The following is a 24,513-nucleotide window of genomic DNA, read 5'->3' on the forward strand; positions in this document are numbered from 1 at the left end:
TGCTGTGTCACTGATAAACTGATTGTGACAGCTTTGTTGATAAGTAAAACAAGAATAGCCGTCAAACACTGCCACTGATAACTTGTGTCACTCATGTCAAGGAAACAAGGAAATATTTTTTTCTCACTTACTGCAAGTCTATGACAACTAATACTCACAGGAAATAATATTGATAAAAGATGTTTTATTTCCCCTTTCTAGGTTATTTATTAGTCTCACTGCTGTTTGAGGAGGTCTGTAACAGACTGAAAAATACATGAGAACCAATGTCAGAATTAAAAATGTTACCTGTGATATTCAGCCAAACCAAACAGCAACACCAAAACAACAAAGGAAACACATCAGAGGGTGATATGTATGATTTTTATGTATGTATGTTAAAGTCAATGGATAGATACAGTTGATGTTGTGAACCTTTACATGTTAATATCATTTGGATAAGACAGTCTTTGTTATTCCAGCAGTTGGGAAATTCACAATATTACAGCATCAGACTGGACAGAGCAGGAATAAATAGATGCAGCACAAGCAAACAATATTATGAGGTGACTAAAGACGCAAGTACTATCAGCTGCCACTAGGTGTCCCTACAGTAACAGCTTTATGAGCCAGATGTCACTGAGCTCTGACAGGTGAAGAACAGGTTGTGTTAAAGTTTCTTTCCTTATGCTTTGTTTCCAGTTACTTTGCTTGACACCTGATAAACAAACCACATGATAGTGTTCAAGGCTCTGTTCTCACGTGTAATGCTCAAAGCTTGCTCTTAGCTTGCAGTAATTATTTGGTTGTGAAGACACAGGTGTGGTGTAGGTGTGGTTCCCAAAAAGCAACGCCCTGCATTCCATGATCGTATGATTCACCACACTCAGCGACCTTTTTTATGGCATCAGCATAATAAAATTATTATTGTAGTTACTATTTAGTCAGTTAAGGTTTTATTGCTTTTATATTGTCTTTTTTATATTGCCTGAAGGCCAGAGAAGATATAAGAAAAAGATATGGCATCAGAGTGTTACTCTATGAGCGAGTTCTACAACGGAAAAGATGGAGGTAGAGGAAACGTTATGATACGTTATTTCAGGATAAACTTTTGAAGTGTTTTTGTCTGATGTGAATAGTGATTTTTATATACGGGGTGATCGTGGCTCAAGAGTTGGGAGTTCGCCTTGTAATTGGAAGGTTGCTGGTTCGAGCCCCGGCTCGGACAGTCTCGGTCGTTGTGTCCTTGGGCAAGACACTTCACCCGTTCCCTACTGGTGGTGGTCAGAGGGCCCGGTGGCGGCAGTGTCCGGCAGCCTCGCCTCTGTCAGTGCGTCCCAGGGTGGCTGGGGCTACAATGTAGCTTGCCATCACTAATGACTGGATGTGTAAAGCGCTTTGGGGTCCTTAGGGACTAGTAAGGCACTATACAAAATACAGGCCATTGCAAGGTTTTTATGTCCTGGTGACCACTGCAATGAAAGCTAAATGTAATAATGGTTCAGAATACACAAACAAGAGCCCAAAGATGATCACAGACCACAGTGCTGGATTGTTCTTTACAAGTGAAGGCTAACCTGCAGCTTCATTCACAAAATATTTCAAATTTACCATTAAGATAAAGAAGAAAATTCATACTTAGCCCAAATGATCTTCAGACATTTTAGAATGATAAATAGCATGCAAATATTTATGCACTTCTTCAACATTTTTTAAGTCTAATATGTATTAATATATTACTGTCTACTGGTTCACTTAAACTTTTAAATACCAGGAAGCAATAAAGAAAAACACAGTGCTCTAAACATATAAGGTTTAAACAGGGTTTTAGGGCTGAGGCCTACTGAGCAGTCTGTTAAATTTGTATAAATTAGACTCAGCGAGCAGTTGAAATCAGCTGACTTTTAGCCAAAATAGGCATGACAGAACACAGCCACACACAGAAGGATGACGGCGTTGACATTGACTACGTTCCTCCACAGAGGCACCTCTGAGGTGTCTGTCAGCTTCCTTTTCAGCTCTTCCTCCTCTTCTTTAGTCAGCTTGGGGGCTTTTTTGGTTTCCAGGCCGCAGAAGCACATCACCGCTTTCTTCAAGAAGCCAGGCTCATCATCTGCAAAAGAAGAAACAAGACAAACTAAAGTTTGCATGTATTTGTTTATATGTATGCGTAACATGTGTTTAAATACTTATCAGTTTCACCCAAAACACCCTTTTTTTAAATTAAATATTTCATTTTGCATCTCAATCTCCTACCTGTGTGATCTGAGTCTGTGTGCGTTCGTGTGTGTGTGCGCTGCGTGGTGACGTAGGCGCGTGCATTTGTGCCCCGGTCACAGCTCCTTTCAGCGTGGCCGGAGGTAAGTCACTGCCACGTTGCTCTTAGCTAATTAACGTTTGCTCAGACCCCAAGCTGCAATGTGAATACAGCTGAACCGCAGCGTTTTTGTTTGTCATTAAGAGACTCATTCGGGATAAGTTAGTCTGATCGCTAGCGGCTTGTGAGAGTATTCGCTGCAGTTTTTTTTAACAGCGTGCACTCTTTTTTCCTTCGTCAGGAGAGGTGTACTGGCAGGCACGTGACACACACAGATCAGACCCTTATTTCTGTGTTGCAGGTATGGAGATGTTCTCATGTTTTGGAGATGCGGTCTTTCATTCAGTGTTTTTATGGTACAGTGTTGTATTGCCTGTTGGATGGCGGTTGTTAATATGATTGTACTGAAGTATAATGATTGAACTATAAGCACTAGAATATTGGGTCCTGGTTATTAAATTGTATTTGTCTGACTGTTTATTTGTTTTTGAATTATTTTGTTTATTGTTCTTATAAGTTCTTTTGATGATTTTTCAGTGACATATTATTTATTTTGTGCTTTTTCTTTTTGAGAGCTTAAGTTAATGTTTTAAAACAATTTGTTGTATTTGATTCATTATATTATTGTAGCGTTAATGAAGCTGCAGGCACAGCTCCTTTCAGCATGGCCGGAGGAGAGGTGTACTGGCAGGTGCGTGACACACACAGATCAGACCCTTATTTCTGTGTTGCAGATGTGCAGTAAAGAGCCAAAGACCCAGTGCTGTCTCCAGCCTCTTACTTTCATGCCAGAACACAACGCAACAACAACAGGCGTAACACATGAACGGGTTACATATGGATGCATATTTACTGTGCTATATTTTACTCTGCTGCGTATGTCAGCTCATTACCGTCTGAGTCCACACTGTTGGAATCTTGGTTATCAGTCCAATCATCCATCTCAAGATCGACCCTCTCCTCTGTACAGTTCCTCAGGCTCCAGCACAGTTGATACAACTAGTCAAACAGCACAAAATGTGGTGAAAAATATTATCAGAAAATTTATCATTTTATTTTACTTCTTAATAACTGATTAAACACAGTTTAACAAGGAGACTCAGCAGATATGAAGATTAAAGCAGGTTAAATCTCCATACTAGATCAGTCTGGTGGAAGCTGGAGGATAAGGACAGAGGGAAGGTGTGTTAGGAGGCAGCAAGATAGAAGAAAAAAGCAGGAGTGTAGAGGCAACTTTAAATGTAGGGACTATGGCTGGTAAAGAGAGAGAGCTGGCTGATATAATGAAGAAGGTAGATGTATTGTGTGCAAAAGAGTAGTTGTAAAGTAGAAGCAAGGCCAAGAGCACTGGAGATGGATTCAAACTCTAGAGTGCGACCAATTTCAATGGTGCGACTAAAAAAAATCTTAGGTCGCACTGGTGCGACCAACTGTTTGAGTGGAAAAAAAAGACTCCGCAACTCTGAAAGTCTCTGTGGTCAACAACAGACACACATTATGCCTCTGTCGTGGTCTAAACCAATCAGGGATAGTCAGGGGTGGGACCTCTCTGATTGGTCTAGATATTCCTGTAGCCCTTCGCGAGTACGTTTGAAAGTGCAGGCGGATAGAGAGAGGTGAATTGCTTGAATAAAGCGATATCGATTTATTAAATCTGAATCGACTTTTAAATATAAACGTATTTTGCCAGAAATGCCAGAATCTCAGGTTAAAGCTCACAAAACTATTTCAACAACCACCAAACAGCAAATGAGAGCAGGTACACAGAGCTGCAGGTTTTGTCTCTCTCCAACCAAAATTCACTGAACCAGCAGCAAAAGACGATCCAAACTACGATTCACATTTGATAAATGTCGTCATTAATTCCCTCTTACTTTTTCTGTTTGTTTTTTTTTTCCACCATGATAAAATCACACTTCATGCACAGCTCTCTCTCTCTCTCTCTCTCTCTCTGTGTGTACTTCAAGAACAGTTTCTCATCTCAAGTCTCTGTTTTCGGTATTATTCATTCGCTTATTACCCACCAGTCTACCGATGTTTACAGCGCTGTTGGCCGCTGTCTTTTTTTTTATTTTTACTTTACTTAAATGACCTCGGACAAAGCCTAATTTCTGCTGGTCAATACTGAAGAAATTTAAACTTTTTAAAATTATGTAAAATTGCAGAATAATCTTAAATTTAAGTTTTCTTTTAAGTTTTCTGTTATAAAAAGCCAGGCCAGGGAAATCTCCTTCATGTTTTTCTGTGTTTTATTCTCAGTTACTTTGACACAAAGGCATCTGCTGTGATGTTCACAATTCTGATGAAGTCACACATGTATCAGCACTGATAAATGATCAGAATTATAATATTTCTGACTGTCTGCGGCAAAGTTGAATCGAATTGAATCGATTATAGAAAACGGTGATGATACCCAGCCCTAGTGAGTAGCCTAGGCCCGACAGAAGTGGATGTAGCTGTGGGTAATAAGAAAAGATGAAAAGAACGATTGACAACTTTTTTGTTAAGGCCTGATCCGTCTGAAATTCATAGTCAGTGCTCTGACACGGAGCCATCAGTATCTAAACGCTGAAAAAATACATATATCCAGAAAACACATTATATGCTGTGATAAATGCACTGCCCAAGTGTCCCCTCTCCCCACTGCCTTTCAGCGGCAGGCAGCAGCAAACAGGTCGTCAGAGGAGGCCGATGTGATGATTAAGTTTAATTTTGTCTACAATATTACCAAAGAATGCCAATGCACTTTAAGCACAAGCACTTTTTCAGTAACTTATCTTTCGTGTACAACTGTGCTCCAAATAAAGAACTTTGTGTTGACAAGATTGTTAGTTAATCATTTACAAATCAATATTGTCTGTATGGACAGCAATTCCCCCCCCCAAAGAGTGCACATCTAAAACTGTGGTGTTAAGCAATGCGGTTGAAAAATTTGGGTGTGCCTAACTTTGGCGCTGGTGCAACTGGCAAAAAGCAAAAAGTTAGTGTAGAGCCCTGTAAGAGTATGTGTATACTGTTGTAGAGGTGAAGAGAGTGTCAGACAGGATCATGAGAGGTCAGGAGGTGTTGTAGATGTGGAGAAAGTATATGGTAGGGTATCATCAGCATGAATGGTGCAACAGAGAAAAACATATGGGTGCATTGGTATTTTGGTGTCTTAAATTAAAAACTTACATGTTTGTCGTCAATAGGTTTGGTCATGAGAGACACTGCCAGCATGACGATGCCGGAGATGACAAACAGAATGAGCCCAAAGTAAAGGTAGTGAACTCCACATATGATAGTGGGACAGTTACTGGGGATAGCACAGCTACCTGTCCCATAAATAAACTCAGTAATCATCCTGCTCAAGCCCATACACAGCCCAATTATGAGGCCATAAAATGCACCCTGTGGAAAGAAAGAAAAAAGGACAAATATTACTTTATATCGAAATACTTTTAAAAAGTTTAAAGGTTTTAAAAATGGTAAATAAATACAATATAGTAAAATAGTAATAGATAGCAACATATATATGTATATATAATATTGTGTTTGAAGAAATAGTTTTGGATAAATGCTTCTTGCTAAAAGTGAGATTGAATCAGCGCTACATTTGAATGCATATTGAACAGGAAGCTGGAATCATGATTCTTACAGTATGTTAACATACCGGCATTTGTAACTCTTGTTAGCTAACATGCATCCTGTGTACATGTACAGATCCAAAATATAAAAAATGTGTCTACAAAAAGTAGTTGGACAGTTCATGAAGGAATATTTACCACTTTTGCCCAAGTGTAATACAATTTTTTGGTCAGGACCTACTGGGATGTTACGCAAGCTGATTCTCAACACATAGACAGTGACTATTTATATGGAAACCAGAGATAACTATAAGACAATTAAATTTTGCAATTTAATTATGAATACAGACTTTGAAAGCAGGGGCTCACAATCCTTCTGACTTGCTGAGTTTTAAGTAGTAAGTGTCTGCTAAGACACCACGGGGATGAATAGTTCGTGGTGGCCTAGCGCTTACAGCAATGTTGCAATTTAATTGGTTTTACATTTCAATCATGATGTTGAAATTTTGTAATAATTAACCAACTTATTAATAATTGAACTTTTTCAGTGGTTGTGGGTGGAAATAACTACCTTTGCCAAGAAGCACTCTGACAGCTCTATTTTATTCCCAGTCCATCTACTGAGCCAAGCTATGAACTACTTGGCTTATTTTTCTCTACAGACTTACAGATTGGTTTAATCATTTATCCCTAAAACTCAGCAAAAACGTAAACTGTTTTTCTTAAAGTGTCAAATGACAAAAGCTTTGCTCTTGATAACATTTTCCTGACTAAATCCCAGAGGTATGTGAAGGATTCTTTCACTGCACAAAACTGCACTGAAGAACAGATTTCTTTTTTATTTCATGAAAAAGTCAAGCAAACATTGAATCAAGGAGGCAACTCACAGTCTCATTGACACGTTTGCAAAAAATGGCAAGCAAGAAGACAGCTGCAACAGGTGGGGCAAGGTAACTGGTGATGGATTGAGTGTAGACAAAAAGCTGACCACTTTGGGCTGCCTGCACCACAGGAATCCATGCTATGCTCACACCAATCAGGGCCAAGATAAACACTCTGTACATAGTTGAAAAAAATGCAATCAGTATTCAACACTTTAGACAATCATTGTATCAGACACAACAACAAAAATGTGTTTTACCTGCCAGCAATCATAAGTTCCTTCTCACTAGCAGAGCGACGGATTCTAGTGTAGATGTCCATGGTGAAGAGAGTACTGGCACTGTTGAAGATAGAGGTAAGGGAGCTCATCAAAGAGGCCAGCATCACAGACAGCATAAGACCTCGCAAGCCTGAAATAGAGTAACAGATTAAAAAGTAGAAATATAAAAAAATCTGCAATTATTAAAAGTTAATAAGACAAAGGTCACCAACCTTTAGGCATGAGTTCAACGACCAGTTTCGGATAAGCAATGTTGCTGCAGCCCACCCTGGTCCCACAGTGTTTTTCACATTCATCTGGATCCACACATGCTACCACATCTAGATTAAAGGCAAGAAAATCCACAGTATTTCAGTTTATCACAACTTTAAATATACCAGTAAGCTTGCTACATAAGTTACATAGAACAGACTCTTAAAACCACACACCACACTCACCTGTGTACAGGATCCTGCTAATCATCCCGGGGAAAACCATGAGGAACATGGGCAGTATCTTCAGGTATCCACATAGGATACAACCTCCTTTCACATGAGAGAGACTCTTGGCAGAGAGGCAGCGCTGCACAATCACCTACAATTAGGAAGCAATTGTAGTACAATTCAATGGTGGTAAGCAACAAAATACATTTACTCATAGAGCCAGATTCAATGTGAAGTATTGTAATTGCACAATATTGCAGCAAGCTGAGAAACTCACAAGGAGGCACTGAATCTTCAAATACTGCTGTAAACCCTACAACTCCAAAGGCTGTGCTCTTTTATTCTGCATTTAAAAAGCATATTAACACTGTGCTTCCAGCAGGTTACTATCACTGTGCATAACTTGTAACATATACATCTCTTTTCCATCATAAAGGACACGTATAAGTCTAAACAGACCTGCAGCATGGAGCAAACTATTACAGCTACATAACCATAACAGTAAACATAAATTTCTTAAATTCAGTATGAAACACAGTGTTTCAGAGGCATGATGGGAAATTACATTTAGACACTCCCACACTCCACACAGCCCTCACCTAGGTGGTTAGCTGTCCCCAACAACCCACATGTTTGTGTCAAAATCTTTGAGATGTTGGGGGAGGTGACACTGTCATTGAGTCAGATTAGAAGATTCCTCAGTGGTCTCTCAAGTTGGGTTGAGAGTCTAGGGTTAGTGCTGGAGCCCTGAGTGCATGACAGTCACGATGGAGCACAACCACCCTTTTCTATTCGACCAGCCACACCATGTAAACCACATCTGACGGTCTGTCATACACATTGCAGAGTCCAACGCACTGGCTCAGTTTAGGAGAAATGCTTATCTTTCTCTCCGGGTTGAAGGCTCACACCTGCTCCCCAGGTACAAGACCTTTCACCCTGAATCATACAGTAAGCATGTTTCTGCTGGGAACTTGCATCAACGAGGGCCTACCTCATCAGCTTATGAGATCCCCCAACTAGGTGGTTAGCTGTCTCCAAAACCCCACATGTCCATGTCAAAATCTTTGAATTGTTGGGGGAGGTGACACTGTCGTTGAGTTGGCTTTGAAGATTCCTCGGTGGTCTCTCAAGTTGGGTTGAGGGTCTACGGTTGATGATGGGGCCCTGAGTGCAAGACAAGGAGTGCTCATCATGGAGCAAAACCACCCTATTCTATTTGACCAGCCGCACCACTCTTTCCGCTCTGAGTAAGGTTGCTACCTCTAGGCTAGGCAGGTGGTTCTTCAGCAGCTTCACAAGGCTTTGTTCCTTGTCTTGTTATGATCAGCAGTAGCCTATCCTTCTTAAATTCCAGCATCATGGTATATCCATGTTTTCTCTCTTCATCCACGTCTTCTTTATCTGTGGTTTCTGCTCCTCATATTAAAGTCACTCAAATGTTAAATTCTTGGTAAGAAGACATACAGCGAGTTTTAGCCTTTTTCCACCTTTATTCAAATTTCTATTACTGTTTACAAGTACTTTGTTCTCTGGTCTTCATTAGTCTACAATCTCTTTTGTAGGCTCTCTCTCTGCTCTTCTTGCCTCAAATGGTTTTCCAGCATTATTGCAGACTCTCTTGTATCTCCTGACCATTGTCAATTCTCAGCCTTTTGCAGGTTCTGTGCTCTTCTTCCTGGCCTCTATTGGCCCTTGAGCGATATTGTAGGCTCTCTCTTCTTTCTTGAACTCTCAGCCTTTTGGAGATTTTCTGCTTTCCATCCTGGCCTCTGATGGCCCTTAAGTCTTATCGCAGGCTCACACTCTCTTCTGGCCTCTGACAGGCCTTGAGCCAAAATTCTCTCTCTCCTCCTTTCCTGACCCCTGTAACATTGCAGCCTTAATGCAGGCTCTGGCCTGGCCTCCAACAGCTTTCCAGCCTTATTACAGGCCTTTTTCTTCCTACTCACCTCTGTCAACCCACAAATCTTATTGCAGGTTCATATCACTCTCTGCTGGCCTCTGATGGCCCTTGAGCTTTTATCGCAGGCTCATTTTCTGTCCTGCTTCCCTTTTTCCTGTTTGCTATCTGGACCTTTTCATCAGTTGACTATATTCTGTTCCTTTGGTCATGTAGCTGCTAATTTTAATGTGCTTTATATTATACAAACTGATCTTCCCAGGCTCTTATGTTTTTCTTTTGTGAACTCTTGTTTTCATTTAAATCATCTCTGGATTTGTAATCTGGTATGATGGGTCGTCTGAGTCTAATTGCCAAATAACTTAATTGAATTCTGTGTCTTAATAAATCATGGATCAGTTCTTTCAAATAATCTTTTGTTAATGAGATAACTTTACACACAAGATTAATAGGGAAGATCTATAATCACTCATCTACCTGCTTTTCTATTCGGTCTATTCTTTACATCCACTTCCCACATCAGTCCTGACATCCTTGCTCTTGTCCAGCCATTTTTCCCTGCCCTCTCCTATGGCATTATTTTTGTGCCACTATTCTGAGCGCACGTAAAAAAAACTTTGAGCGCACGTAAAAAATATTTGCAGGTGCAAGTGTTGCATTTTGAGGAGAAATTTATTTTGAGCGAAGAAAAGCTCAATTTGAGTGAACAAAATTCATTGCTGCGTGCAAGAAATGTATTTCAGTGTTTGCTATTATCCACACACACACACACACACACACACACACACACACACACACACACACACACACACACACACACACACACACACAATAGCAGCCCCTCTCGCTCGGTTTTTGCATTTGCACTTGCTCACAATGTGTTGCTTGCGCTCTCAACATTTCTGCCCGTGCGCGTTCAACTCTTTCTGTACACCGTTATATTTGTGCCACAAAACCAGCCAATCACAGACTTGACTCACAAAAATTCTGATTGCCTGTTTTGGTCTCCAATCAGCTCGAAATGACGAAATGCAATATCCATCCATCCATCCATTCGCTACTGCTTATCCTTTTCAGGGTCGCGGGGGGTGCCTGAGCCTATCCCAGCTGTCATAGGGCGAGAGGCGGGGTACACCCTGGACAGGTGAAATGCAATATCCCAGAATCTATTTTGTCCAAAACTCAAACAAGGCAGTGGCGGAGGAACACAGAGTGACGGAGTTTGAAATATTACTCTTTCTGGGTCACAAAATAAACTTTTAAGATATTTTCATGCGAGAATGGTGCTGTGTAAACTTCTAATATCTGCTCGATTTATCAAGACATCACATATTTGCATAAGTGCTCAAATGTTTTCGGAGATGCCTGTTACCCACTAGCTGACGGGGTGGTCACTCGGGTTAAGCATAATATATAAGGCTGAACTGACAAAAAATCAGCCAACTACACCACCAGGTATTATAGGAAAAACCATAAAGCCTTTGAACTAAAACAAACGCTGTTGTGACAATGTACACTGTCTTTTTGGTATATATGTATGATTTGTATCACCTTCATGTTTCCAAACCGATATCATGAGCAGCAGCTTTTACAGCTGTGGCTCCAGCAAACATCAGCTGATACTAGAAAAATTAATATTAAATAAATTCTAACAACAGCTGATCAAGCTTGAACGTGCTGCTGTTATTTAGCGCGACATACGCTGGTTTCCTCTTTCTGGTGCAAAGTGGGCGATAAACAAACAAGAAAGACGGGTCTTGTGGCAGAAAAGCCGATCAGCTGATCATTGATCAGTTTCATGATTGAAGTAGCAACAGGAGACGGAGGGGGGTGAATGAGGGGAGAACACTCAGTTGTGCAGCAAAAACACAGAATAACTCCAGCTTTGTGTCTTTTTTCATTCTAGCTAAAGGACTTATCGCATTCCTTTTCCCCTCAATACAGATGTATTGTAATTGGTCCAGCCCAGAGTTGATCATGACCAATTGGCTAATCCACCACCTTTCATTGTTTATACCGTTTTAAAAAAAACAAACAAACATAAAAATGAAAAATCACCATGGCCCACCAGGCAAATGCCCGGTATGCCCAATGTCCAGTCCAGCTCTGCGGTCAGCTGGAGGGTAACAGGCATCTCCGAAAACATTAGAGCACTTATGCAAATATGTGATGTCTTGATAAATCGAGCAGATATTTGGAGTTTACACAGCACCATTCTCGCATGAAAATATCTTAAAAGTTTATTTTGTGATCAGAAAGAGTACACAGCAAAATCTCCAGTGTTAAATTAACACTAGAGAGTGTCTATATGGGTCCACACCTCTGAGTGTTAAATACAACACTGTTGAGTGTTAAATTAACACTTTTGACAGTGTTATATGTTTAAAAGTAACCTAGTCAGTTTTGAAGATTAACAATGGCTAACACTGAGCAGTGCTGATTTTCTAACACTGGAATATTTCTAACATTTTGAGTTATTTTCCAGTGTTAGAAAATCAGCACTGCTCAGTGTTAGCCATTGTTAATCTTCAAAACTGACTAGGTTACTTTTAAACATATAACACTGTCAAAAGTGTTAATTTAACACTCAACAGTGTTGTATTTAACACTCAGAGGTGTGGACCCATATAGACACTCTCCAGTGTTAATTTAACTCCAGTGTTAATTTAACACTGGAGATTTTGCTGTGTAATATTTCAAACTCCGCCACTCTGTGTTCCTCCGCCACTGCCTTGTTTGAATTTTGGACAAAATAGATTCTGGGATATTGCATTTCGTCATTTCGAGCTGATTGGAGACCAAAACAGGCAATCAGAATTTTTGTGAGTCAAGTCTGTGATTGGCTGGTTTTGTGGCACAAATATAACGGTGTACAGAAAGAGTTGAACGCGCCTGGGCAGAAATGTTGAGAGCGCAAGCAACACATTGCGAGCAAGCGCAAATGCAAAAACCGAGCGAGAGGGGCTGCCATTGTGTGTGTGTGTATGGATAATAGCAAACACTGAAATACATTTCTTGCACGCAGCAATGAATTTTGTTCACTCAAATTGAGCTTTTCTTTGCTCAAAATAAATTTCTCCTCAAAATGCATCATCTACACTTGCAAATTTTTTTTACGTACGCTCAGAATAGTGGCACAAAAATAACGCCATACTGTGCTGGTGTAGTTCTTCATCCCACCAGCAAGAGTCACTACAGTTCTTTCATGCCAAGATTTGTTTGTTATTAGCTGTAGAGTTAGTAATGCAGCACACTTTGAGAAAAGACTGACTCAGCATGTTGTTCGGATAAACATCTGCATCCATCCTCTTCGTTGTTTTACAGAAAGCATCACTTGTGAGTATTTAAGTTGAACAAGAGTTAATGCAACTATATTTGCTATTATTTATGCACTTTTATGGTTAAAGGTGTACTGTATTCAGATTTAGTTTCTTTCCAATGTTAGCTAGTTTAGTCAACTGATTTGCATTATCGTGTGAATATATAGACTGAATATTGCTTATTTTCTTCTGTTTGTAGTTTCACTCTGTTGATAATTGAAGGCAGCGTCAATAAAAGGGATGATACACCTGTCAGTTGTCGAGGAGTTTATCTATCTGCATAACTATATCCAGTGTAGCAGTGAGGGCAGAATAGTGAAAAAGCGTCCTTCTACAAGACAACCTTTGGATGCTACGTCAACTCAGCTACTTCAACCATGTCTGAACCAAGAGAAGATAAAGCATCATCTGTCCGTTCAGAGAAATCATATGTGTCAAAAGGTACAAGTAGGTCATCTGCCAGTATGGCTGCCCTAAACGCTCGAGCCAAAGCTGAAGCAGCACGCAAAAGAGCTGAATATGCTAAAAAGGAAATCGAAATGCAAGTTAAGAAAGCAGAGCTTAAAGTAGAAGAAACACGTCTAGAGGCCACATTACAAGCCCTCCAACAAGAACGTGATGCGGAAGCGGCACACGCCGAAGCAATAGTTTTTGAAACAGCAGTCAATGATTTCGAAGAAGAACGCGTGCGTACCTCAATGGGTTGACACTTTGGAATGCACCTTTAACTATGTGAAAGACCAGCTCATCATCAAAGACAGCACAAGCCCAATTGGCCATACCGAGTATAATTCAATGCCTGCACCAAATGTCACATTCCTCACGCCAAAACAAGAGCCAACCAGGTCGGACACCTTAAAGGAATATGTCCTTCAACCTCTGAGTACTGACAAAGGAGAAAACGCTTTCCAGTCTCCGAAATTAATGCAGAAAACGTCACCAGGTACTTCACCGAGATTTGAACATAAGGTGAGCATGCAACAAGGAAACATTTCTGACATAGCCAGGTTTCTTGCAAGACGCGACTTACTCACTGGTGGCCTCCGAAGATTCAGTGACAAGGCAGGAGGTTACTGGGGATGGAAATCTTCGTTTGAGAACGCGATTTGTGACTTAAACCTAACGGCCAGTGAGGAACTGGATTTGCTGATTAAATGGCTCGGCACAGAATCAGTGCAATATGCATATCGTTTAAGAGCTGTGCATATTAACAATCCCTCTGAAGGATTGCTAAAGTGTGGGAAAGATTAAATGAGTGCTACGGCTCCCCCGAAGCTATAGAGAACGCACTGCTCGACAGATTGGACCGTTTCCCAAAAATCTCATACAAAGATCCACAACTGTTGAGAGAACTACAGGACCTGCTCCTAGAGATAGATGCCGCAAAGAGTGAAGGTTACATTCCAGGTCTACTCTACCTCGATACAGCGAGAGGCATTAATCCAGTGGTGGAAACACTCCCCTATGCTATGCAAGAAAAATGGATGAACTATGGTTCTAAATACAAAGAGGACCATTGTGTGTCATTTCCACCATTCTCTGCATTTGTGGCCTTCATCAGTAGAGAAGCAAAAATGCGCAACGACCCCACCTTTAGGCAGTCTGTGCCGCCGCCTCCTGCCCTTTCAAAGACAAATAAACTTTACGAAAAACATGCTAAAAGAGAACCTATCTCAGTCATCAGAACCGAAGTTGTCAGTACGGAGCCGAAATCAACTCCTACAAACATTGAGGACCCAAATAAGGAATGTCCTATCCACAAAAGACCTCATGCTCTAAAAAAATGCAGAGCATTTAGGGAAATTCCACTGGAGGAGCGAAAGGCCTATCTCAAGAAAAACATGATATGCTTCAAATGCTGCGCTTCTACAAACCACCAGGCAAAGACATGTAAGTCAGAAATACATTGTACAGAATGTGATTCAAAATTACACATTACAGCTCTTCATCCGGGACTGGCACCAACGACTACTGCGACAGCTACTATTGCAGAGCCCGTAACAGTTGATGGCGGGGAGTGCAATGCGGCACGGCCCACAGCTATCTTGACATGCACACAAGTCTGTGGAAGTGAATTTGAAAGTCACTCATGTGCCAAGATCTGCCTTGTGTTCATTTACCCAAAGAACTCACCTGAAAAGAAACTTAAGGCCTATGCCATCCTAGATGACCAAAGCAACAGGTCACTTGCAAAATCATCAGTTTTTGACACATTTGGCATCACCAGGAACTCCTTTCCATATAAATTGAGAACCTGTGCTGGATTGGAGGAAGTGACAGGGAGGAGAGCTTTTAACTTCATTGTGGAATCGGCAGATTGCACGTCACGTCTTGAGCTCCAGACACTTATCGAGTGTGATATGCTACCGCAGTGAGATTCCCACAGCTGAAGCTGCTCGAAACCACACCCACCTTCAGGAAATCGCAACCGAAATCCCGGCTCTCGACCAGAGCGCTCAGATCCTGCTGCTCATTGGAAGGGACGTTATTCAAGCACACAAAGTTCTCAACCAGCGCAATGGACCTCCAAACGCGCCATTTGCACAGAAGCTAGCTCTTGGATGGGTGATCATTGGGAACGTTTGCCTGGGTGGAGCTCGCAAATCCGCGCGTGCTAACATTTTCAAAACAAACATCTTAGACAATCGTCGTCCAAGTCACTTCCTTCCATGCAAAAATGCCATTCAGGTAAAGGAAAGTTTCAACTCGCAAGGCTACAACAAGGTCAACTCCCCAATGCGAACAAAGCACTCTTCGATTGGAGAAACAGTTTTCAAACAAACGAGTTTGGACAAGAGCTTTGGCTACTCACAGGAGGAAAGGGCCTTTTTACAGATAATGGATAAGGAAGTCTACCAGGACAGTGCTAACAGTTGGGTCGCGCCACTACCTTTTCGTTCACCCAGGCCACGCCTGCCGAACAATAAGCGGCAGGCTATGCAACGCCTTACGTTGGTACGCCACATGCTGAACAAACCCCTCAGGTAAAAGGTCAGTTTATAGACTTTATGCAAACTTTGTTTGACAATGGCCACGCTGAGATAGCGCCACCACTCACTAAAGAAGAAGAGTGCTGGTACCTCCCCTTCTTCGGAGTGTACCACCTGCGCAAACCGGAACAAATACGCATTGTCTTCGACTCAAGTGCACAACACAATGGAGTATCCCTCAACGATGTTCTTCTTACTAGGCCCAACCTCAACAATAGCTTGTTGGGTGTGTTGATGGGACTCCGTGAAGAAAATGTGGCAGTCACAGCCGATATCAAACAAATGTTCCATTGCTTCGTGGTCAGGGAGGATCACCGGAACTTTTTGAGATTCCTCTGACACCAAAACAATGACATGGATCAACCGATCGTGGAATACAGAATGACCGTACATTTCTTTGGCAAAAGCCCGTCACCCGCGGTTGCAACTTACAGACTCAGAAGGGCATCAGAGGACCGAGACAAGCAAGACATCACCACACAACATCTGGTGGAACGACATTTTTACGTAAATGATTGTCTCGCCTCCTTCCAATCAAGTACTGATGCCATTGCTGTTATGCAAAACGCTTAAGACACTCTGGCTTCATCTAATCTGAGGCTACACAAGATTGCATCCAATGACGTGAACGTAATGAAGGCATTCCACAAAAACAATCTAGCCAAGGGTCTAAAAGACCTCGACCTAGGAGCTGACATTCCACCTATGCAAAGAAGCCTCGGAATAAGCTGGGACATTGCAACAGACAAATTCACGTTTCAAGTGTCCACTGCTGAGAAGCCCTATACCCGCAGAGGGGTACTTTCAGTTGTGAACAGTCTGTTTGACCCTCTCGGGTTTGCAGCTCCGGTCAGCATCAAAGGCAGAGCTCTCCTTAGAGAACTTTCCACAGACATATGTCAATGGGATGATCCACTCCCAGAAAAGAGTGGAGTGCATGGAAAGAGTCCCTGAAACTTCTCGAAGAAGTCAGAATACCAAGAATGTACACCTCCATATCCTTCAGTGGTGCAGAAAAAAGGGAGCTCTGTGACGCGTCTACGAAAGCTATCGCTACAGTAGCCTGCATCAAGCTCACAGATTCAGAAGGCAAAAACGAACTGGGATTCGTCTTTTGCAAAGCAAAACTTGCACCGCAGCAAGAAATAACAATCCCCAGGCTCGAGCTATGTGCAGCTGTTCTTGCTGTCGAGATTGCTGACATTATTATGGAGGAAATCGATGTTCCCTTCCATTCTACAAGATTTTTCACAGACAGCAAAGTGGTACTTGGATATATACAGAATGAATCCAGACAATTCTACGTCTACGTATGCAATCGCGTACAGAGGTTTCGAAAGTCGTCCAACCCAGAGCAGTGGAACTACGTTCCAACAGAGCTTAACCCGGCCAACATAGCTTCAAGATCAATCCCAGCTAGTGCACTCTCGTCAAGCACATGGCTCAAAGGACCAGATTACCTACTGAGATCAACCCCTGAAGTGACTAAACATACCTTTGAACTAGTCAATCCTGAATCAGATCCTGAGATCCGTCCAACGGTGACATCACTTTCAACCAATGTCGCGGCTTCTTTCCTCGAAACGAGACGATTTGTGTCTTTCTCTACTTGGGGGTCACTGTTGAGAGCGATAGCAAGGCTCATTCATATTGGAAGGTGTTACAGGAACAGCACTCCCCCAGAAAAGTGTCATGGCTGGCATATCTGCAAAAGTCTTAGTCCAGAGGATTACAGTAAGGCAAAGAGCGTTGTTCTGAGTGGTCTTCAACACGAGGTTTACCCTGACATCTTCACATGTCTTCAAGCCCAAAAAGACATTCCAAAACAGAGCCTTCTCAGAAAACTCTCACCTTTCAAAGACAATGCAGACTGTCTCAGGGTTGGTGGTCGCCTTTCACAAGCCAGCTTGGAAAGCGACGAAGCACACCCCATTATCATCCCAGGCAACCACCATTTAACTACTCTACTAATCCGACACTACCACCAACAGGTGCAGCACCAGGGGCGCCATTTCACAGAGGGAGCCATGAGATCGGCTGGCTTCTGGATTGTCGGTGGGAAACGGAGCATCAGTTCTGTCATCCACCACTGTGTAATTTGCCGCAAGCTAAGGTGGAACACAGAAACGCAAAAAATGTCAGACTTACCCATCGATCGTGTGACAGTCTGCCCCCCGTTTACTTACGTCGGAGTTGACGTCTTTGGACCGTGGACAATAAGCTCTCGGAGAACAAGAGGAGGCCTTGCTAGCAGCAAACGCTGGGCCGCCATCTTCACCTGCTTGGGCATCAGGGCCATTCATGTTGAGGTCATCGAGACGATGGAGTCATGTAGTTTTATCAATGCTCTGAGACGATTCATCTCTATCCGAGGACCAGTAAAGCAGCTGAGGTCCGACTGTGGGACCAACTTTCTGGGAGCGTGCAAGGAGCTCGGAATAACGTCAAAACACTGCGACAACCAGGAAATTCAAGACTTTTTATCCAAGAATGAATGCACATGGATCTTCAACCCTCCTCATAGTTCTCATATGGGAGGAAGTTGGGAGCGCATGATCAGCATCATGAAGCGCATACTGGACTCTATGCTGACTGTCAACCCAGTTTTCCTGTTGACCCATGAGGTTCTCGTTACCTTTCTAGCAGAGGTAACCGCTATTGTAAACTCTCGACCGCTACTACCAGTCTCGTCAGATCCAGATTGCCCCTTTCTTCTTACGCCTGCTACCCTCCTTACTCAGAAAACTGGATTACCACCTACACCATCCGGGCACTTTGACAATAAAGATTTGTTCGGACGCCAATGGAGACAAGTGCAACATCTTTCAAATGTCTTCTGGCACTGTTGGAAAACAGAGTACCTGCCGACACTCCAAGAGCGAAGAAAATGGCAATCTGTGAGTCAAAATCTTCAAAAGGGAGATCTAGTTCTCCTAAAGGACAGTCGAGCTAAAAGAAACCACTGGCCCATGGGGATGGTTGGTGAGACCTTTCCTAGCCAAGACGGACATGTCAGAAAGATTGAGGTAAAGGTCACTTCTGGAGGAACATCTAAAACCTTCTTAAGACCAGTGACAGAGACTGTACTCCTGCTGCAAAATACTAATAGAGACATTGATCCTTAAAGATGGTGATGACATCCAATAGATGTTGGACGGGGAGTGTGCTGGTGTAGTTCTTCTTCCCACCAGCAAGAGTCACTACAGTTCTTTCATGCCAAGATTTGTTTGTTATTAGCTGTAGAGTTAGTAATGCAGCACTCTTTGAGAAAAGACTGACTCAGCATGTTGTTCGGATAAACATCTGCATCCATCCTCTTCGTTGTTTTACAGAAAGCATCGCTTGTGAGTATTTAAGTTGAACAAGAGTTAATGCAACTATATTTGCTATTATTTATGCACTTTTATGGTTAAAGGTGTACTGTATTCAGATTAACTTTCTTTCCAATGTTAGCTAGTTTAGTCAACTGATTTGCATTATCGTGTGAATATATAGACTGAATATTGCTTATTTTCTTCTGTTTGTAGTTTCACTCTGTTGATAATTGAAGGCAGCGTAAATAAAAGGGACGATACACCTGTCAGTTGTCGAGGAGTTTATCTATCTGCATAACTATATCCAGTGTAGCAGTGAGGGCAGAATACATACTATCCTTGCTTCTCCCCTCTCTGCATACTTTAATTCTCAGTGCTTGTCTGTCATTCTGCCTTTATGATTCCTATTCATGCAACCCAGGTCCTCCTCATTTCTGCTTCACCCTGTTTACTCATAGATGGATCCAAGAATCTATCTGCATTTTCAACACCTTGAACATGAATTTCTTTCAATTGATCTGTTCATATAGAAATAGTAGAATTTAGTATGAATATATGAACACACCGAGGCAATCAGTTGAATTTGTCTCGGTTTTTGACTACAGACTGGTTGCTGAAAACTGCAGTTGAGCTGCCCAATAATTATTTGCTTAACTCACCTGATCAGTGCAAAAGTACCAGATGCACTGAATAGTGAGTCCAAACACGAGACCAGGCCATGGGAGGTCTCCTGTAACTGGATCCCTGAAGAGATGGAAGGAGTCTGGCCGGGGCTCATAGCAGTTTGCACTGATGTTACCCGTGATTGAGGGGACAGCTTGCATGTAGAGTTTCTCAAAGTTTTCATATCCCTTCACTTCATTAAAAGCTGAGGAAAATCATGTGCAAGTTAGATCAACATTATTATTTATTTTTGTAACTTTCCAACAAATAATTTGTATGTAAAATTTTTCATATTACCAAAGCCCATCAGAATGAATGATCCAATAAGCATGATAAAGGTTTGTAAAGTGTCCGTGTAGATCACTGCTGCCAGTCCACCTGGGATAAAATATATGATGTTATCACTCTGTGAAAATCTTCACTTAATCACTTGAGATTTTATCAGCACTAATATACATAAAAAAGTCCTCTTCAATAAACTCATCATGTCATTATGTAACTACTCATTCTTTAAAACTTGTAATTGTGTATGTGTTGTTACAAAACAGCAACAGAAGGCCAATTCAGGCTTATCATAGTCCATGGCAATCAACCACAGCAACTCAGCAAAGATAAACCAACATTGAAGAAAGAGAGCAATTGTGTGTGTGTGTGTGTGTGTGCGTGTGTGTGTGTGCGTGTGTGTGTGTGTGCGTGTGTGGCGTGTGTCTACATCTCCACATACGGCCTTGAGAAGACTTTACCCCAGTCATAATATAACTGTAGATATTACTTCTTGGGTAGTTTATGAGGAAAATGTCTGTTTGTAAGTTCAGTAAAATAGGAAATGATTTTTTCCCGTGTACAAACCTGTGACAGTGTACAGTGCCGTAATCGCCAGAAGTGCAATAACAGCAAGGTAGATATTCAACCCAAAGGCCTGCTGGATGAAAATTGCACCCGAGAAAATGTCTGCCTGAATGGGGAGGAAAGAAAAGTGGGATTTCATTTAGGATCATCCAAAACAGGCACAATAGAAATATTCTCTGCTTTTCTTTCAGGAACTTACTGAAATTTTGGTGAAGACATATAAGACAAGGGAGAGAAGAGAGAGATAAATGCAAATGCGCTGTCCTCCGAACCTCTTCTTCAAGTACTCAGGCATGGTGATGATCTAAATCCATCCACATGAGATTTTACTCATTAATCATTGCTTATTTAGAAAGGGTAAATAAATATATATATGAGGGCTTTTGTTTACCCCAGCTCTAATGTAGATGGGCACAAAGATCCATCCCAGGATAACAATCGCAAAAAGAGCCTGAAACATACAGATATGCAATAATCAGGAACCCTGTTTCCTTTCATCCTTCTTTCCTCTGCACGATGGAGCGCTCATAAAAATCAATAAACTATGAGCTGACATGAACTGATACAGTATCAGAGGTGATAAAGTGTTAATGTGTGATAATGGATCAGTGGCTCAGGAACAGTTACTCACATTCCATTCAAATCCACCAATGGCTATTCCTGAAGCTGCGCCAGTACCAGCAATTCCTACGAAATGGACACTGCCAATATTGCTGGCAAACAGCGATGCTCCGATCTGTGGAGAGCACAGTTCAATCTGTCAGTAGGTCCATTTGTAAATTAAGGAGACTTAAGAATTCATTCAAGAATCAACTTGGTTATGCTTTTTATTAGTGGTGGGAATTTAACTTGTGAATTGCGATTAATTAATTTCAAAGTGGAATCAAAATGGAACTTTTACCAATGCACAATTTCCTTGTATACCAATTACACTGATGCACACGGTTACAAAAATGGAAGAATCAGAAGAAAGCACAAAAGGGACTTTGCATACAACCGAAGCACTTCAACCTTATGGTACCATCTAAATGCAAAACATGTTGCAGCGAGCACAGAAACCGCGGGAGCGGTTAGCGCTAGCAGTTCGACTACCAACAAAGGGTGTCAGCAGCCCAAAATTGATGAAATGACTGGTTTCGGGACCAAAATTAGTAAGTCAACATCGGACAAACGTACAAATTCTCTCACAAAATGGATTGTTCTGGACTGTAGACCACTATCAGTGGCGTTAGAAATTGTGCTCCATATTCAGATGAGGAAACCCTGTGTAACAGGGCCCTGAGTTTGTACAGAGCAGAAAATCACCATCAGCGAGACAGACTGGTGGTCAGGTCGAGCAGGGACGAACCCAGTCCTGGCCTGCAAGTATTTGATTAGTCCTGCCACTTCTGTCCCATGTGAGAGACTGTTCTCACTTCCAGGTTACATTGTAACAAAAAAGAGAACTGCTTTGAGCTCTAAAAAAGTAAACAGGCTAGTTTTTTCTAAGTAACTGGCTGATAGAGGTGGACAGTAAATAAGCATGGAGGTATTGTGAGTCCAGTGAGTTTGTTATTTTTTGCACTAAAATGTTCGATGACCACACTGTTTTAGCCTAATGTACAAAATAATGTTGGTTAAGGTTACTCAGAGTTTAAAGGTGAAGCTGGTCAAATAATCCTTATGTTTCTGCCTTATTTTTTTTAAGAATTAAAACTCCACTTTATGTTGAAATTGTTATTATTATTATTTAAAGACAATACCTTTTTGAAAAATGTACTTAAAGTACTTAAAATAACTCTACTTTTAAGGATATTATTATTTTTTCTGTTTTGCATTTAAATACAGTTTAAATCCCTTTTTCCCATAAATTAAAAGAGCTTCAGTTGACAATATTCATGTCAATGTCTAATATTTCTTCTGTCGTCCACTAAAACCCTTTAAAATTAAAAAACATTTGAACTTCTTGTGCGATTAAATGTGATTAATCAAGATTAATTAATTACAAAGCCTCTAATTAATTAGATTACATTTTTTTAATCGACTCCCACCCCTACTTTTTATGCTAGCCCATATTCTCAGTATATTGTGTAAATATTAAATGATTTAAACATTTTATTACTCAGAAGTAATTAAGATAGTTTGTTAACCTCAAATAACTCCATAAATTATATTTATATGGGACGTTACTGTTCTTAATCTCCATTCAAAACTAGAGTAGTAACCAAACCCAATCATACATCACATTTATCGACCTCACATCCACGGTCAGTATAGAATCACTAATGAACCTAACATGCATTTTTTAGGTTTATGAGATGAAACCAGGTGCCTGGGAAAAACCCCGTGCATTCAACATGCTTTAGACTTGCAGCCATATTTTAACCACACATTCATACAGCACATTATCTATCTCACATCCACGGTCCATGTAGAAGGATCAACTATCCTAAATTGCACGTCAAGATTTGAACCTGGGGACGTTCTCGCTGTGACGTGACCATGATAACCACCACCGTGCCATAAAATGCTTCTTTTATGATAGCTTACATCACATTTTATTACACAGCAATAAAAATTGTTAATGGCTCTAAATGCAGGAAGAATACTGTAAAGCATCTAATTCTAAATATAAAGATACTCACCGGCCACCATACCATACTCCTCCCTGCAAGGAAGAAGCCACCTACAGTGGATCTGTTAGTGTGGACCATAGACTGTAACAGGACAAAGGCACGTTTTTAGAAAATCCTTAAATATGTGCAAAACTGTAACAGACTACATTGAAGGAACAAAGACATCCAGACTAAAGAGGAGAAGAAAAACATGGCTTGTTAACAGCACTCAGTCACTCGACGGTATGAGGGTGTCTTACTTCCTATGCCATTGCAGCTTGCACATCTATAAAGGAATCTTTAATGCTGCAAGGTGTTGTATGTGCAGATTCTAGAGCAACATATGCTCCCATCCAGATGACATCTTTTTCAGTGACAGCATTGTATTATCCAGCAAGACAATGCTCATTGCATCTATCACAACAGGATATCTTCGTAGTAGAAAAGACTGATCTGCCCTGGCCTTAATCCAGACCTTTCACCAAATCAAACCATTTAGGCAAAAAATACGAGGAACACCCAGGAGTGCTGACCAGCTAGAATCCTATATTATTAGACAAAAATGGGACAAAATTCCTCCATCCAATTCATAATTAGGATTTTTTTTTTAAATGGTACATGTTTTTTCAGGTTAATTTGAAATATCCACTAGAAATAAAATATGAATTTATGAGATTTTGAAATCATTACACTTAGCTTTCATTTACGTTTTACACAGTGTCCTGACTTTTATAGAATCAGGGTTGTAAGACACATTAGGACACATTAACATACAAACTATACTAAATCTTCTTAGCTGGAAACAGTTTATAAAATTATTGAGGAATTGCAGAGAAATTAGTTTTAAAAGTGATTGCAAAACTTACCCAAACTCCAACTGCCAAGACGACCAGGAAGTACACCACAATAACAGAGATATCTGCAGCATTATTAAGAGCCGTGGTGTTTTTTGCATCATTTTCTGCATTTCTGTTTATATAAGAGAATCCAAAATAAGAATAATCTTGAGACATTTTAGCTGAGACAGACAACAGCAGTGTTGTTTGAGTCGGCTCTGTTTGAAGCGTTTACAGAAAGCGATTACCTTTATAACCTTTGGTGTGCATGTGAGAGGGAGATGAAAGCAGGAGGCGTAGATAGTGTAGATGTAAAAGAAGGGAAAACAAAGAGTGGGTTTGTCTAAGACATTAACACATACTCCAGTTGGCTGAAGGTGGATGCACATATGAACCTTACTGATTCAACAATGTTGACCTGAAAAATGTGTTAAAATGTGTAACTGTTTACCAAATAATATTGTTAATTATTAACCCTACAAGGGAATACCTCAAGTAAATACACCAGGGTTTGTAAAAACAAAAACCTACAGGTAATATTTGCATTGCAATGACTTATAGCTAAAATTTAATTCAGTCCAATTGAATCTGTTTGGAT

General features: G+C 41.0%; 1 protein-coding gene across 1 annotated transcript; it reads right to left on the bottom strand.

Moving 5' to 3' along the window:
• Positions 1-1,883: 1,883 nt before the first annotated feature.
• LOC146383679 (sodium/glucose cotransporter 1-like) lies at positions 1,884-24,134 on the bottom strand. The gene is made up of 15 exons (XM_084935077.1): positions 23,946-24,134; positions 23,110-23,181; positions 21,117-21,221; positions 20,877-20,936; positions 20,685-20,789; positions 20,486-20,591; positions 19,934-20,014; positions 19,633-19,841; positions 7,462-7,597; positions 7,237-7,344; positions 7,004-7,154; positions 6,750-6,918; positions 5,471-5,686; positions 3,190-3,295; positions 1,884-2,092 (listed from the first exon to the last, which is right to left on the bottom strand). The coding sequence occupies exons 1-15, from the start codon at positions 24,090-24,092 to the stop codon at positions 1,884-1,886; spliced, it is 1,980 nt and encodes a 659-aa protein (XP_084791203.1). The 5' UTR covers positions 24,093-24,134.
• Between the last annotated feature and the right edge of the window lie 379 nt (positions 24,135-24,513).

Source organism: Perissodus microlepis, chromosome 7, assembly GCF_051167445.1.
Source record: "Perissodus microlepis isolate ML-2025 ecotype Zambia chromosome 7, ASM5116744v1, whole genome shotgun sequence".
In the NCBI taxonomy this organism is placed as follows: domain Eukaryota; kingdom Metazoa; phylum Chordata; class Actinopteri; order Cichliformes; family Cichlidae; genus Perissodus; species Perissodus microlepis.